The sequence below is a fragment of the Pyrgilauda ruficollis genome, unplaced genomic scaffold, assembly GCF_017590135.1.
Source record: "Pyrgilauda ruficollis isolate IOZ18807 unplaced genomic scaffold, ASM1759013v1 scaffold9, whole genome shotgun sequence".
NCBI classification, from domain to species: domain Eukaryota; kingdom Metazoa; phylum Chordata; class Aves; order Passeriformes; family Passeridae; genus Pyrgilauda; species Pyrgilauda ruficollis.
Window position 1 is genome coordinate 2,020,972 of NW_024531043.1, and position 10,842 is coordinate 2,031,813.

At 44.5% G+C, this 10,842-nt stretch overlaps 1 protein-coding gene across 5 annotated transcripts; it reads left to right on the forward strand.

Annotated features, from left to right (window-relative positions):
* The first annotated feature begins 380 nt into the window (after positions 1 to 380).
* SLC2A11 (solute carrier family 2 member 11) lies at positions 381 to 10,632 on the forward strand. Of its 5 annotated transcripts, none has more exons than XM_041488903.1 (12): positions 381 to 444; positions 2,140 to 2,238; positions 2,739 to 2,899; positions 4,425 to 4,549; positions 5,859 to 5,988; positions 6,087 to 6,235; positions 6,947 to 7,134; positions 7,416 to 7,526; positions 8,004 to 8,105; positions 8,230 to 8,305; positions 9,187 to 9,314; positions 9,943 to 10,632. In XM_041488903.1, exons 1-12 carry the CDS (start codon positions 424 to 426, stop codon positions 10,141 to 10,143), a joined length of 1,491 nt encoding a protein of 496 aa, XP_041344837.1. In that variant the 5' UTR covers positions 381 to 423; the 3' UTR covers positions 10,144 to 10,632. The 5 variants fall into 5 exon arrangements, 3 of the variants coding, with proteins under 3 accessions (XP_041344837.1, XP_041344838.1, XP_041344839.1); XM_041488904.1 differs by having other exon boundaries at positions 6,947 to 7,083; XR_005956943.1 differs by lacking the exon at positions 8,230 to 8,305 and having other exon boundaries at positions 9,943 to 9,963.
* The last annotated feature ends 210 nt before the right edge of the window (positions 10,633 to 10,842 follow it).

Genomic DNA, 10,842 nt, shown 5'->3' on the forward strand with positions numbered 1-10,842 from the left:
AAAGCAGTGATAGTGGTAGCTGTGCCAGATGCTCTGAGAAGGAATTGATGTTGTAAACCACGCTGCCCTTCAAGAGGGTTTAGACAGGTCTGGATCTTAGAGAATCATTTCCCTGGACTGTCATGGACTTTCAACAAAATTAATTGAACCGTCATGCTAATGAACATGCAGCTCAGCTTTGGGAATGTAAATCAGCTGGCAAAACACCTGCCAAATCAAGTGTCTTATCCTAACGTAATGGGTGACTAAATACACATTCCCATGCTGGAGATTTAAATAATCCTTCAGAGCACCGTGAGAGTACCAGAGGCTTTGGCAGTGTCATGGATTGACTCTGGCACAGTGCCAGTGGCCATACCTTCCCAAAACCCCACTTCCGGGTCAAACCATGACAGGTAGACAGAGGAAAACCTACCAAAGAGGATGAACAGGATGCAGAGACTGGTAAAACATCTATTTTACTATTATTATTGGCAGATTTTTTTTTTTAATTAGAATTTTTATAAGGCTGTGTAAGTACTGTCAGGTTTGCATAGAATTATTTTTCACAGTCCTTGGGATAAAGCTGACAGACTAAAGGTTCTCCTGGCAGCTGCGCGCCACCGCGGTGGCTGGGAGAGCACTGCAGGAGCTGGGCGTTACGGAGGGCTTGGGAAGGTCACTCTGTAAATACTGCTCAGCTCTGAGCACAGAGCTGGCCCCTGAACGAGAAACAAACCATTCTGCTTTAGCTCATGGTCACAAAAGAGCTCTGTGACACACGACTTGATAGGGGATGTATTCTATAATGAAAGCAGGGAAAGGAGCAGGAGGAGTGGTGTATTCCTAGACATTGTAAATGAAAAAGAAATATTCTGTTGTAGGGAGAGGAAACTCTCTCACCTGGAGAACGAGGATAATGAGGAATAGCAGAGATATGAGATGCCCAATCCTTAGCTCAGTTCTGAGTAACAGCACAGGGAAGTGGTGTAGCCATGGAAAGTGCAAGCGAAATGTATCTGCTGCTAGCTGGGACAGGAGAGCTCAGTCTCCTCTTGCTGCAGGCTTGGAATAGTCTGGCTTTATTTTTGTCCTGGAGGACATCATGTCTCGGGCTGGTATGGAAGTTATTTAGAAGAAAACACTTTGAGGAAAGGGAAAGAATCCAAGATTATTTGAATTTGTGGGTTTAGAGCTATTGTGAGATTAGACCAAAATTTCCTTTTCTTTGGTGGATGGCTCTGTAAGAAGAAACTGAGCAGGTAAAGCAAAAAGAGGTCCTCAGCTTCGGGTTATTTAAGTTCCCAGGGTCACTGGGTTATATTCATGTAGCAAAACACAATCTGGCCTGAGGTGCCCTGCGCTGGCTGGCAAACAGCCGAGCCTGAGCATGGGCTCTTTGTGTGACACTAGAGCTTTCCCAGTGGGAGGGGATTTTAAGCAGGGGGCTGACAAAGGCCATCCTGGCCTTGGGCCACCCAGAACATTGTGCAGGAGTGTCAGGCTAAAGACCAGGGACCCCCAGCATGCTCAGAATGGTCTTGAGATGTGGAACAGAGCTCCCAGTCCCAAAACTCCCACAGGGCACGTCTTGCTTCTCACAGGGTTTCACCTGCAGATGGGGAAACCAAAGGCACAGGCACAAAATAGTGGCAAAAAGCTGTATGGTTTTGCTTGTCAGCCTGCCAGTGAGCTGTCTGCTGCTGAGCTGGGCCAGCCAGGACAGCTTGTTCTGCACCCTTCAAAAAGTCAAGAGCCCTGACTTTATACCAACACCGATCCTGTGATGCCACGTGAGGCAGCCCCTTCCCCAGGCTCAGCAGTGCTGTCACTGGGCAACGTCAGCAAGTGGCAATAGTCGTGAAGGAATGTCCCCAGGGAGACCTGAACATGGCATGGGAACCCCCTGTCTGTCATGTTTCACCTGTCTCATAATGCTGAATGCACAATTACAGGCTGCTAAAGAAGCACCACAGGAAAGACACTCTAATCTAAAATATGTGTAATTGTCATGAAAGGACAGAAATAACAGCACACCAAGGAATCCCAAATGCACTGGGTATACATGGCCATGGGAAAATCCCCCAGCTCAGTCTCAATGTCTTTTGAGTCAGTTTATTCTGCACAAGGAAGGCATCTATTGTCTGCCCCTTTCTTCAGCTTCAGAACAAGATCCTGATCCTGACAATATGTGCTGCTGGGATTGGAGGCACCTTCCAGTATGGTTACAACATCTCCATCATCAATGCCCCGGCCTCAGTAAGTACTGCTGCCCCGAGTGCCTGCCCTGACAGACCCTGGGTGCCACTGGAAATCTGCAGGCTGCTGCTGCTGCTGAGGGACAGAAAGCAAGGATGTGTTGTTCCCTCTGTGTAATTCACATCCAGAGCACAGGACTTTGTTGTCAAAAGCTACCCTTGAGCAGGACCTAGTGTCACAAGTTTATTCAAAAGCTTTGTTTCAACTGCTTTAGGAAAATTGAATTCCTAAATTCAATATGCCAACCTTGCCCTTAGATTGGAAGTGAGACCCATGAAATCAGTTTTTAAATTACCAAAAATAACCACATAGCGATATAAACCAACTGCAAGTTTTCAACAGCAACAGTTTTACACCCTAAACTCTTCGCTAAAAACACAACTAAGAACTGGAGGAAACTGGAAGCATAAACACAGGATAAATAGATATATTAATAAGGGAGCCCTTCCCCATGACCTTCCTGTGTCTGGTGGCTCTGCAGCTCTGTCCTTCTCTCTCAGTACATCCAGGTGTTCATGAACACGACCTGGCTGGAGCGCATGGGCGTTCCCCTGGAGAGCAACATGGTCCTGCTGCTCTGGTCCTTCACCGTCTCTGCCTACCCTCTGGGGGGCCTCATTGGGGCCATGGTTGCTGGGCCCATGGCCATCATGCTGGGCAGGTAAGAGGTGCTGGAGTTAAACTTAAGCTTTGCAGCTTCCCTTAGTCCAAGAGGAATTAGGATTCCTACAGCAAAATACCCACAGTGGTTAAAAATAATGAACATCTCAAGGCTCATCGGGGAACTGCTTTTTCCCCACATTACCTTCTCATCACATTCCAGCCCAGCTGAGGGGCTACCAGCATTTCAGCTCAACTCCTTGCCACAGTACCCACTTACATAATCTCTATCGGTTTTGTGCCCAGTTTTCTGCTATGCTTTTAAATGGGAAATCATAATGGATGATATAATAATGATATGATATGATATCATAATGGATGTACAAATAATGATTATCATAATGATAATGAATCAGACTAAGGATTTTTCTTCAAACTAAACTGTGGGAATGACACTAGAAAACCAGAGGATGCTTACAAAGAGCAGTGGGTGCATCCCAGCTCCTCATGTCTCACAGGCTGTGTATCCACACTTTGGTCTGAAATATTTCAGGAAGTATTCATTAAGTCTCCACGGTGGGATTTTTCCTCTGTGCTTGAGTCTCTGAAAAGTGTCTGTCTTACCTCATGCATCTTTCATACACGGCTCTATCCCCAGCTTTCTTCAGAAAAAAAAAATACAAAGAAAAAAAAACAAAGAAAAAAACCCCCCAAAAAACAAAACACCACACAAAAAACCCCCCAAAAAAAAGAAAAACCAAACAAAAACCCAAAAAATCTCCAAAAAACAAAACCAAGCCAACCAGTGTTATCAACATAAGCTACATAAAGTTATAAGAAATTAGATTGTGCCTCCCTGTCTCTTGACCCCAAGATTTTCCTCCATGTGCTATCACTTTGGTTTGCTCCTCTTATATGATGAAGGAGACCCCATTATGGTTTGCGGTCCCATGACTTACTAGTTTCATGGTTATAAAGACCTGAAAGGATAGGGCTGCCTAAATCCATTAACATTTTTGAGATTTCACCCTGTCCTACTTAGGAATAAAATCATATTCCGTCATAAATAAGAGAAACAAAGACTGACTGGTAAGGCAGTGGGCAGGGACTAGAGAGGATTTCTGGCAATAATAACAGTGTGGGTCAATAGAGCTCTTTTTTCCCCTGGTTTTCAGCAGAAATTTCTCCTGGGACACATGAAAACTTCCTGACAAAGTTTCACAATGATTACACAATTACATGAAAAATGCCTGTTTCAACAAATTAGCACTTTCAGACCAAAATGCACATGGCTTGCTGAGGGAATACTCCTCTCCATTCAAATGGGAACTGTGTGTGGGAACAAGAGCCCTGAAGCTGGGGGAGAACCTGGTGGGCTCAGAGAGCCTGAAGGCAGCACTGCAGGGACACGCTGAGGTGGCACAGGGACACGTCCTGCAGGGCTGGGGTCACCAGGAGGTTCTGTGGTGGGGCTCCAGCCCTTCTGCAGCTGCCAGGCGTGGCAGGTGGCACCTGCCAGGGGAAGGGGTTTATGCCAGAGCTGAACCTGACACACATGTGCTGACAACTGTCTTGTCTCTCAAAAGGAAGATGTCCCTGCTGCTGAACAATGGCTTTGTGATCATAGCTGCAGCCTTGTCTGGGTGCAGCCGAATGGCCAAATCCTTTGAAATGATTATGCTCAGCAGATTTTTTACTGGCGTGAATGCAGGTATGGCAACGTGAGAAATGTGAAAAATGCCAATCACTTGTTTTTAAGATTTTAAAAGTTTAATAGTAATAGAATGGTTATAAAAATAGTAATATAATTAGAGTAATAAAAATTTGGACAATCAGGATTAGGACCATACGAGACAATAAAAACAAAGAGTTACAGATGGTCCAGGTACCTCTATCTGGACAAAATAAGCCCAAAAAAGGACCCAGGTTAACAGAGGATTAACCCTTATAAACAATAGCCTGTTGCATATTCATATACCTCATACATGATGCATAAATTCCATTCAAACAAAGGATTCTGTCTGGTCAGTGTCACCTTCTTCCTCTGAATCCTGACAGCATCTTCAGGGCTGAGCGAGGTGGGGAGAAGTTCATTTCTTCTGATAAGAGAGCAATAAATTCTTTTTCTTGGAAAGATTTAGGTGTTCTGTGGCTGCTATCTCAGTGCGAGTCCTTTCTTTAAAAAAAGTATCTTACATAGCATAGTTTATATTTTAACATTATGTTATAACTTAAAACTGTATTTAGCACACTACTGAAGAAAATTAATACAGTATACCTTTCTAACATAACACGTATAATATTAATTTTGATATTTGCGAAAAGCCAATCACAAAATACGCATTTTTCACAAAAAATACAGAAGGTGAAGGTGGTAACAATTAGAAAAAATTTAAGTGGGAATGATCCAGGATATTAAAGTAATTAATCCTTTAGGCTGACCAGACACGTGTAAGTGAATTAAGAAGTTGCATATACAGATTTTATACTTTGCTTCTAAGGGCTTTCTTTTAAAGCATACACAGGCAGGGTGGTTTTGTGTACTACACATAAGCATCTCTGTGCACAGGGAAAATTTGAGCTGAAAATGGATTCCCATCTGCTTGTAAGAATGTCAGTCACTCACCAGCATGAGCACAAACACAAAAGCTTTTGTAGAAGTTCATTCCAGGAAATGATCAATATAAGGAACTTAAAATATGAAATTCCCCTCAAAAGGGGGAAGTCGAGGGAAACATTGCATATAATCTTGGATTTGGTGCTGAAAAGACCATAGGGCTGAGGCCATGACAGGTTTCAGTTTCATTATCCACTGCTACTGATGAACGTTGAGATGTGTGTTTCGTTACACAAGGACCGGGGTGAAATGGAAGGTTTGGGTGAATAACAAGCACTGGTAGATTAGTTATCACATGGCCTGCAATGGAAGAGTGCAGCTGGCAACCTCAAGAGGTGCTGCCTCCATTTATTCTTGTCTCCTCTGCCCACAAGCTGAGGTCAGCATTGTCTGCCTTGCCCAGGTGTGAGCATGAACATTCAGCCCATGTACCTGGCAGAGAGCGCCCCAAAGAAGCTCAGAGGAGCTGTGGCCTTGACCTCTGCATCGTTTACAGCCCTGGGGCTGGTGCTGGGGCAGGTTGTTGGGCTCAGGTAAGGGAAAGCAAGCAGCCCCCTTCCCTTCCCTTCCCCCCACATTTGCCAGGTTGTAAAAATCCTGTGTAAATTGTGTTTGTTTGTTTTTTCTCTAGGGAGCTCCTAGGAGGGGAGGAGAGCTGGCCATTCCTTTTAGCAAGCAATGTGGTTCCTGCCCTGATCCAGCTCACAGCTCTGCCTTGGTTCCCTGAAAGTCCCAGATATCTCTTGATTGACCGTGGAGACAAAGAATCCTGTATCTCAGGTGAGTTTAGGGTGACTGTTAGCTCATGGGAACATGTGAGACTTGGGCCCCAACATTTTTGGAATGGTGTCACAAATTTTACGTGTAGGAAGTTTCATATCACATAGTAAATATGATCACTTCCTCCTTCCAAACTAAAGAACATGCTATAATCTTAAATATATTTGATCTATTGAGGGAATTGAGAGGCATCTTCCTACAACAGGCTTATTTGCTACAGTAATAAGGTCAAAAGGTAAGACTTGTGTTCACAATGGCAAATATGTTTTGTAACTATGAAGTGAAATAAATGCTGGTTGAAGAGCTCAGGATGAAAGCTGAAGCCAATTCATATTAAAGGATTTACTTAGATTTGTGGCATACAAATCCTCAAATGCAGAGTGGCTGGTGTTATTTTGTGGGAAATATGTGCTGTGTACCAAGAACATCTTAATTGCCTGCATTCCCCAGGGAAGGCACTTGAGATCTGAGTCAGAAGCATGGCTGCTAAAACGGCACTGTTGGGAAATACTCAGTTGTCAAACAATGGTGAGGGATTTGCACTCCCTTTCTCCCAAATCTTTCAAGTGGCTGCACCACAGCTGATGAACTCTGTGAAGGTCACAGCATGATCACAGGCTCTGTCCTGCAGCTTTCTGTAGCCATCACCTGCTGCCCGATCCCTCACCCTGCAGAGCAGCGCAGGAGTAAGGGGTTGCCTTGTCCTTGCAGCACTGCAGAAGCTCAGAGGCACCAGCGACCTGAGTGCAGAGCTGGAAGAGATGCTGGCAGAGCAGGCTGCTGTGAAAGGCCAGAGAGCAAAGAACCCGTGGGAGCTGTTCCAGAACGCAGCCGTGCGGTGGCAGCTGGTGAGCATCATGGTGCTGAGCAGCGCCATGCAGCTCTGCGGCAACGACTCGGTGAGCAGCCGGAGTGCCCTGGGATGAGCCTGGGAGCTCTTGGGATCAACATTCTGGCAGCAGGAGAGGAATGAATAGTGTCTGTCTGCCTGTGGAGATCTTCACATGTCAGGTGTTTGGTTCCCAAAATACACCTGTGCATTATGGGAAATTCAGAAGGATGCTGTCAAAATAGCCTGTGTGACAGTGCATTGGTCACTCTTCAAGGTCCTACAGGAAAAACAAGGGGATGTATTTTCAGATGTCTTCCCTTACTGCTTTCTCCTTTCTTCTCTTCACAGATGTATTTTTATGCAGCTTATGTGTTCCAAGAGGCTGGAATTCCTGAGGACAAAATCCCCTATGTTGTAATCGGCACAGGAGGCTGTGAGCTGATCACATCTGTCACTTGTGTGAGACTCTCAGTGCACTCTGGTGACGTGCAGCCTCTGCTGGCAGGGAGGAGGCTGTTAATTACAAACTTGCGGTTTACATTGCTGTTCATGCCAAGGAAGCCCTTTAGGCACAGGAGCCAGGCTGTCTGTCAGCACCCCCAGCCCCATGGGTTAATGCAGAGGTATTTGGTCAGACACTGCCATCACTGGTTGAAATCTCTAAAAAGTGTAACTCTCTTGCTTTGTGTTCATATGGATGGTGGCAGAGTTTAGGTGCAGCTGGGACAATTTCATCTCCCCTGAACACCCTTCTTCCTGACTCCTGCCACCAGAACTTTCTTTTGAGGTTTTTTTTTTGTTATGAAGCAGACAACATCCTGAAAGTTATTGTAGAGCGAACTAGGCCTGGAGTATTGAAAGATAAAGAGGAAAAAGGCAGGAAATATAAACCCAGGTTAAATATCTTGCTTTATTTCCCTGTGTTACTTTGTGCAGAACATGATCATAGAGTATGCTGGTCGGAGGCCGCTGCTGCTGGGGGGATACATCTTCATGGCAGGATGGGCCATTGTCTTCATGGTCTCTCTGAGCCAGCAGGTAACCAACTTTACTGAATTATTTAAGTGGAATGGAGTTGGGCTTTGCCTTTTATATGACTGGGGTGTTCAGTGGTGGCAAATAAGTGCCCTCATTGGTTTTCCATTGGTCTCTGTGGCTGTAGACTCAGATTAGCTGGATGCCTTATCTCAGCGTGGCCTGCATTTTCGCCTATATCCTGAGCTTTGGAATCGGACCAGGTCAGTTCCCTCAGTGTTTTCAGTGAAACTGGTACTGCAGGGGTTTGCAGATGTGTGCAGGCATCTTATGGAAACTCTCAGACCCTCTTTAGCTGCAGCATACTCCAAGGAACGAGGCAGTTTCTGCCAGTGCTGTTTGGCTGTGTCACAGGGGTTTGGTCAGTCAGTGCTGTGCAGGGTCAGGCTGTGCCCGTTTCTCTCTGTGTCATATTCCCCCTGACAGTCATCCTGGCTGTGAGGCCAAGGCACTTGGAAGTGATTCTTGGCTTAAATAGATGACAAGCTTTTGATTTGCTGCCCAGCCCATTAGGTCTGTAAACCAGAATTTCTAACGCTTCACTTTAATCCTAGAAATTGTTGGCTATGCCATCTGATTACTTTCTTGCAGATACGTGGAAGCACAATTTCCACGTCTATCTGTTAGCCTACTATTGTGCCCTTCTGTGGCAGAATACACTAGTTTCTGGGGCTGGGAAGGCAGTACATGGGATGTTGTGGATGTTTGCATGGTGAATATAGAGATGTGAGGCTCTGTTTGCTCACACGAGTTCGAAGGAAGGCAGGTAAGAATAGAACCAAGCTGCCAGTGTCACATGCCACACAAGTTGGCAATAATTTCTTGTCCCAGTCCCTACAGTGCCATGGAGTTGAATTAATTATAAGCCTTTCTCACAGTTGGGTCCTGGTAAGAATAATGTGGATTACAAAATCTTTCCTGGCAGATCATTCTAACATGAGAAAGTTTGAATAATTACCCAGTCCCTTAATATTTAACCTAAAAATTTACCTCTTCATGTTGGGTTTTCTTGTTAAGATGTGTTCTCTTGTTTTTAATGTAATGTCAACAACATTATTAACTTTCTTGCCATTTCTTTTTCCAGCTGGTGTAACAGGAGTTCTGCCCACAGAGGTTTTTGATCAAATGTCCCGACCAGCTGCTTACATGATCTGTGGCTCCCTGCTCTGGTTCAACCTGTTTCTGGTGGGAACAGCCTTTCCATTCATTGTGGTGCGTTCTCAAAGCAAAGCAGCTCTTTAGTGCTCTGTGCAAGAGGGAGGCTCTGGTACTGACCAGGAAAAGAGAATATTGCAAGGAGCAAGATAGCACTTCTTTGAAAAGTATCTTTATGAGGACAGTGGCCAGAACTCCTTTAAACCAAACTTTCTCGTGTTCCCTTTCGTGATTTCTGATTTGAGGTTGGGAGTGGAATCATTTGGGGGATGAATGGTCAATATTCCTTGTCTGTGCTCAGTGGAGAGCAGCTGGAACTGGAGATGTGATGTGGCAATTTCGCTTTGCCAGACCCTGGCTCTATTCCCTAAGATGATTCCTGAAGCAAAAAGGGAGCAGAACTCCACAATATACATTCCTGTCTTATTTCCTACTGAGGGCTCCCATGTTATACAATCATATATAGAGAGAAAGACAGAAAAAGACATTTTAAAATACTGTTCTTGCAATGTCCAATTTCCCAGTCCATGCTGGGGAGCTGTTGATCCAGGCGTGTGAGGCTCTCACCAAGATTCACAGAAATACTCCCTGGGTGACTTTAGACCATGCAGGAAGAGGGATTAGTGGCCTTTTTGTCATCATACAGAATGTCACTAACATTGTCTTGTTTTTTCCTCCTCTTCAGAAAAGTCTAGCACATTTCTGCTACATCCCATTCCTTGTGGTCTGTGTCTGCACTGCCCTCTACGTTTGGTTTTTCCTTCCTGAGACAAAGGGAAAATCCTTCCTGGAAATCTCGGAGGAGTTCAGGAAACGGAACTTCAAAGCTAAGACCCGTGAAGGTTTCTATAAAGGCCCTGAGGAGATCAAAACCACCACATTGTAGCAGAAGAAAGGAAGATGGTATCTGGGGGGATTCTGCAGTGAATTCAGCAGTGGCTGTGTGCCCTTGCAGGCACACAAAGAGAGAAGTTAGGGCCAATGTATTACTCTTGGGTTCTTAAGTTCACCATGAAAACATAAACTTGAACTGATAAATCCAAGCAAAAGTTCAATAATCTGTTCTCAGCTTTTAGTACTGAGTAACACATGCATATTTTAGAATGTGTATCTGAGAGTGACAGAATGATACCTTATTCTCTTATCGTCATACAACACCATGTAATGCTTTAGAAAATTTCTTCAGAATTTCTCCAAACAGTAACTTCCATCTCAGAAGTCCTTCTTTCCTTGCCCCTGAATCTGGGCTTTCTAACACAGAAATGAATGCGATTAAATTATGTTTTCAGACACCAGATGAAATTTTCAGTACCTTGTCTTGGTGCTCCCGTTGTTTCTGTTATTAAGTGATTTCAAATAAACCCCTGCTTGTTAAGCAATAGTGAGCAGTTAATTATTTTCAGCTATAAAAACATGTGACAGATGGATTAGAAAGAAAGCTTCTAGTACTTGCTAAGTGGCTTATTATACAACAGACTTTTGGGCATTGTTTTGCAGACTATTTATTCTGGACTGGTTTTCTTCATGGCTTGTTTGTCTTCCAGTCCTATGTTGTAAAGCACAAGTAATTCTCTGGTCCAGTTTG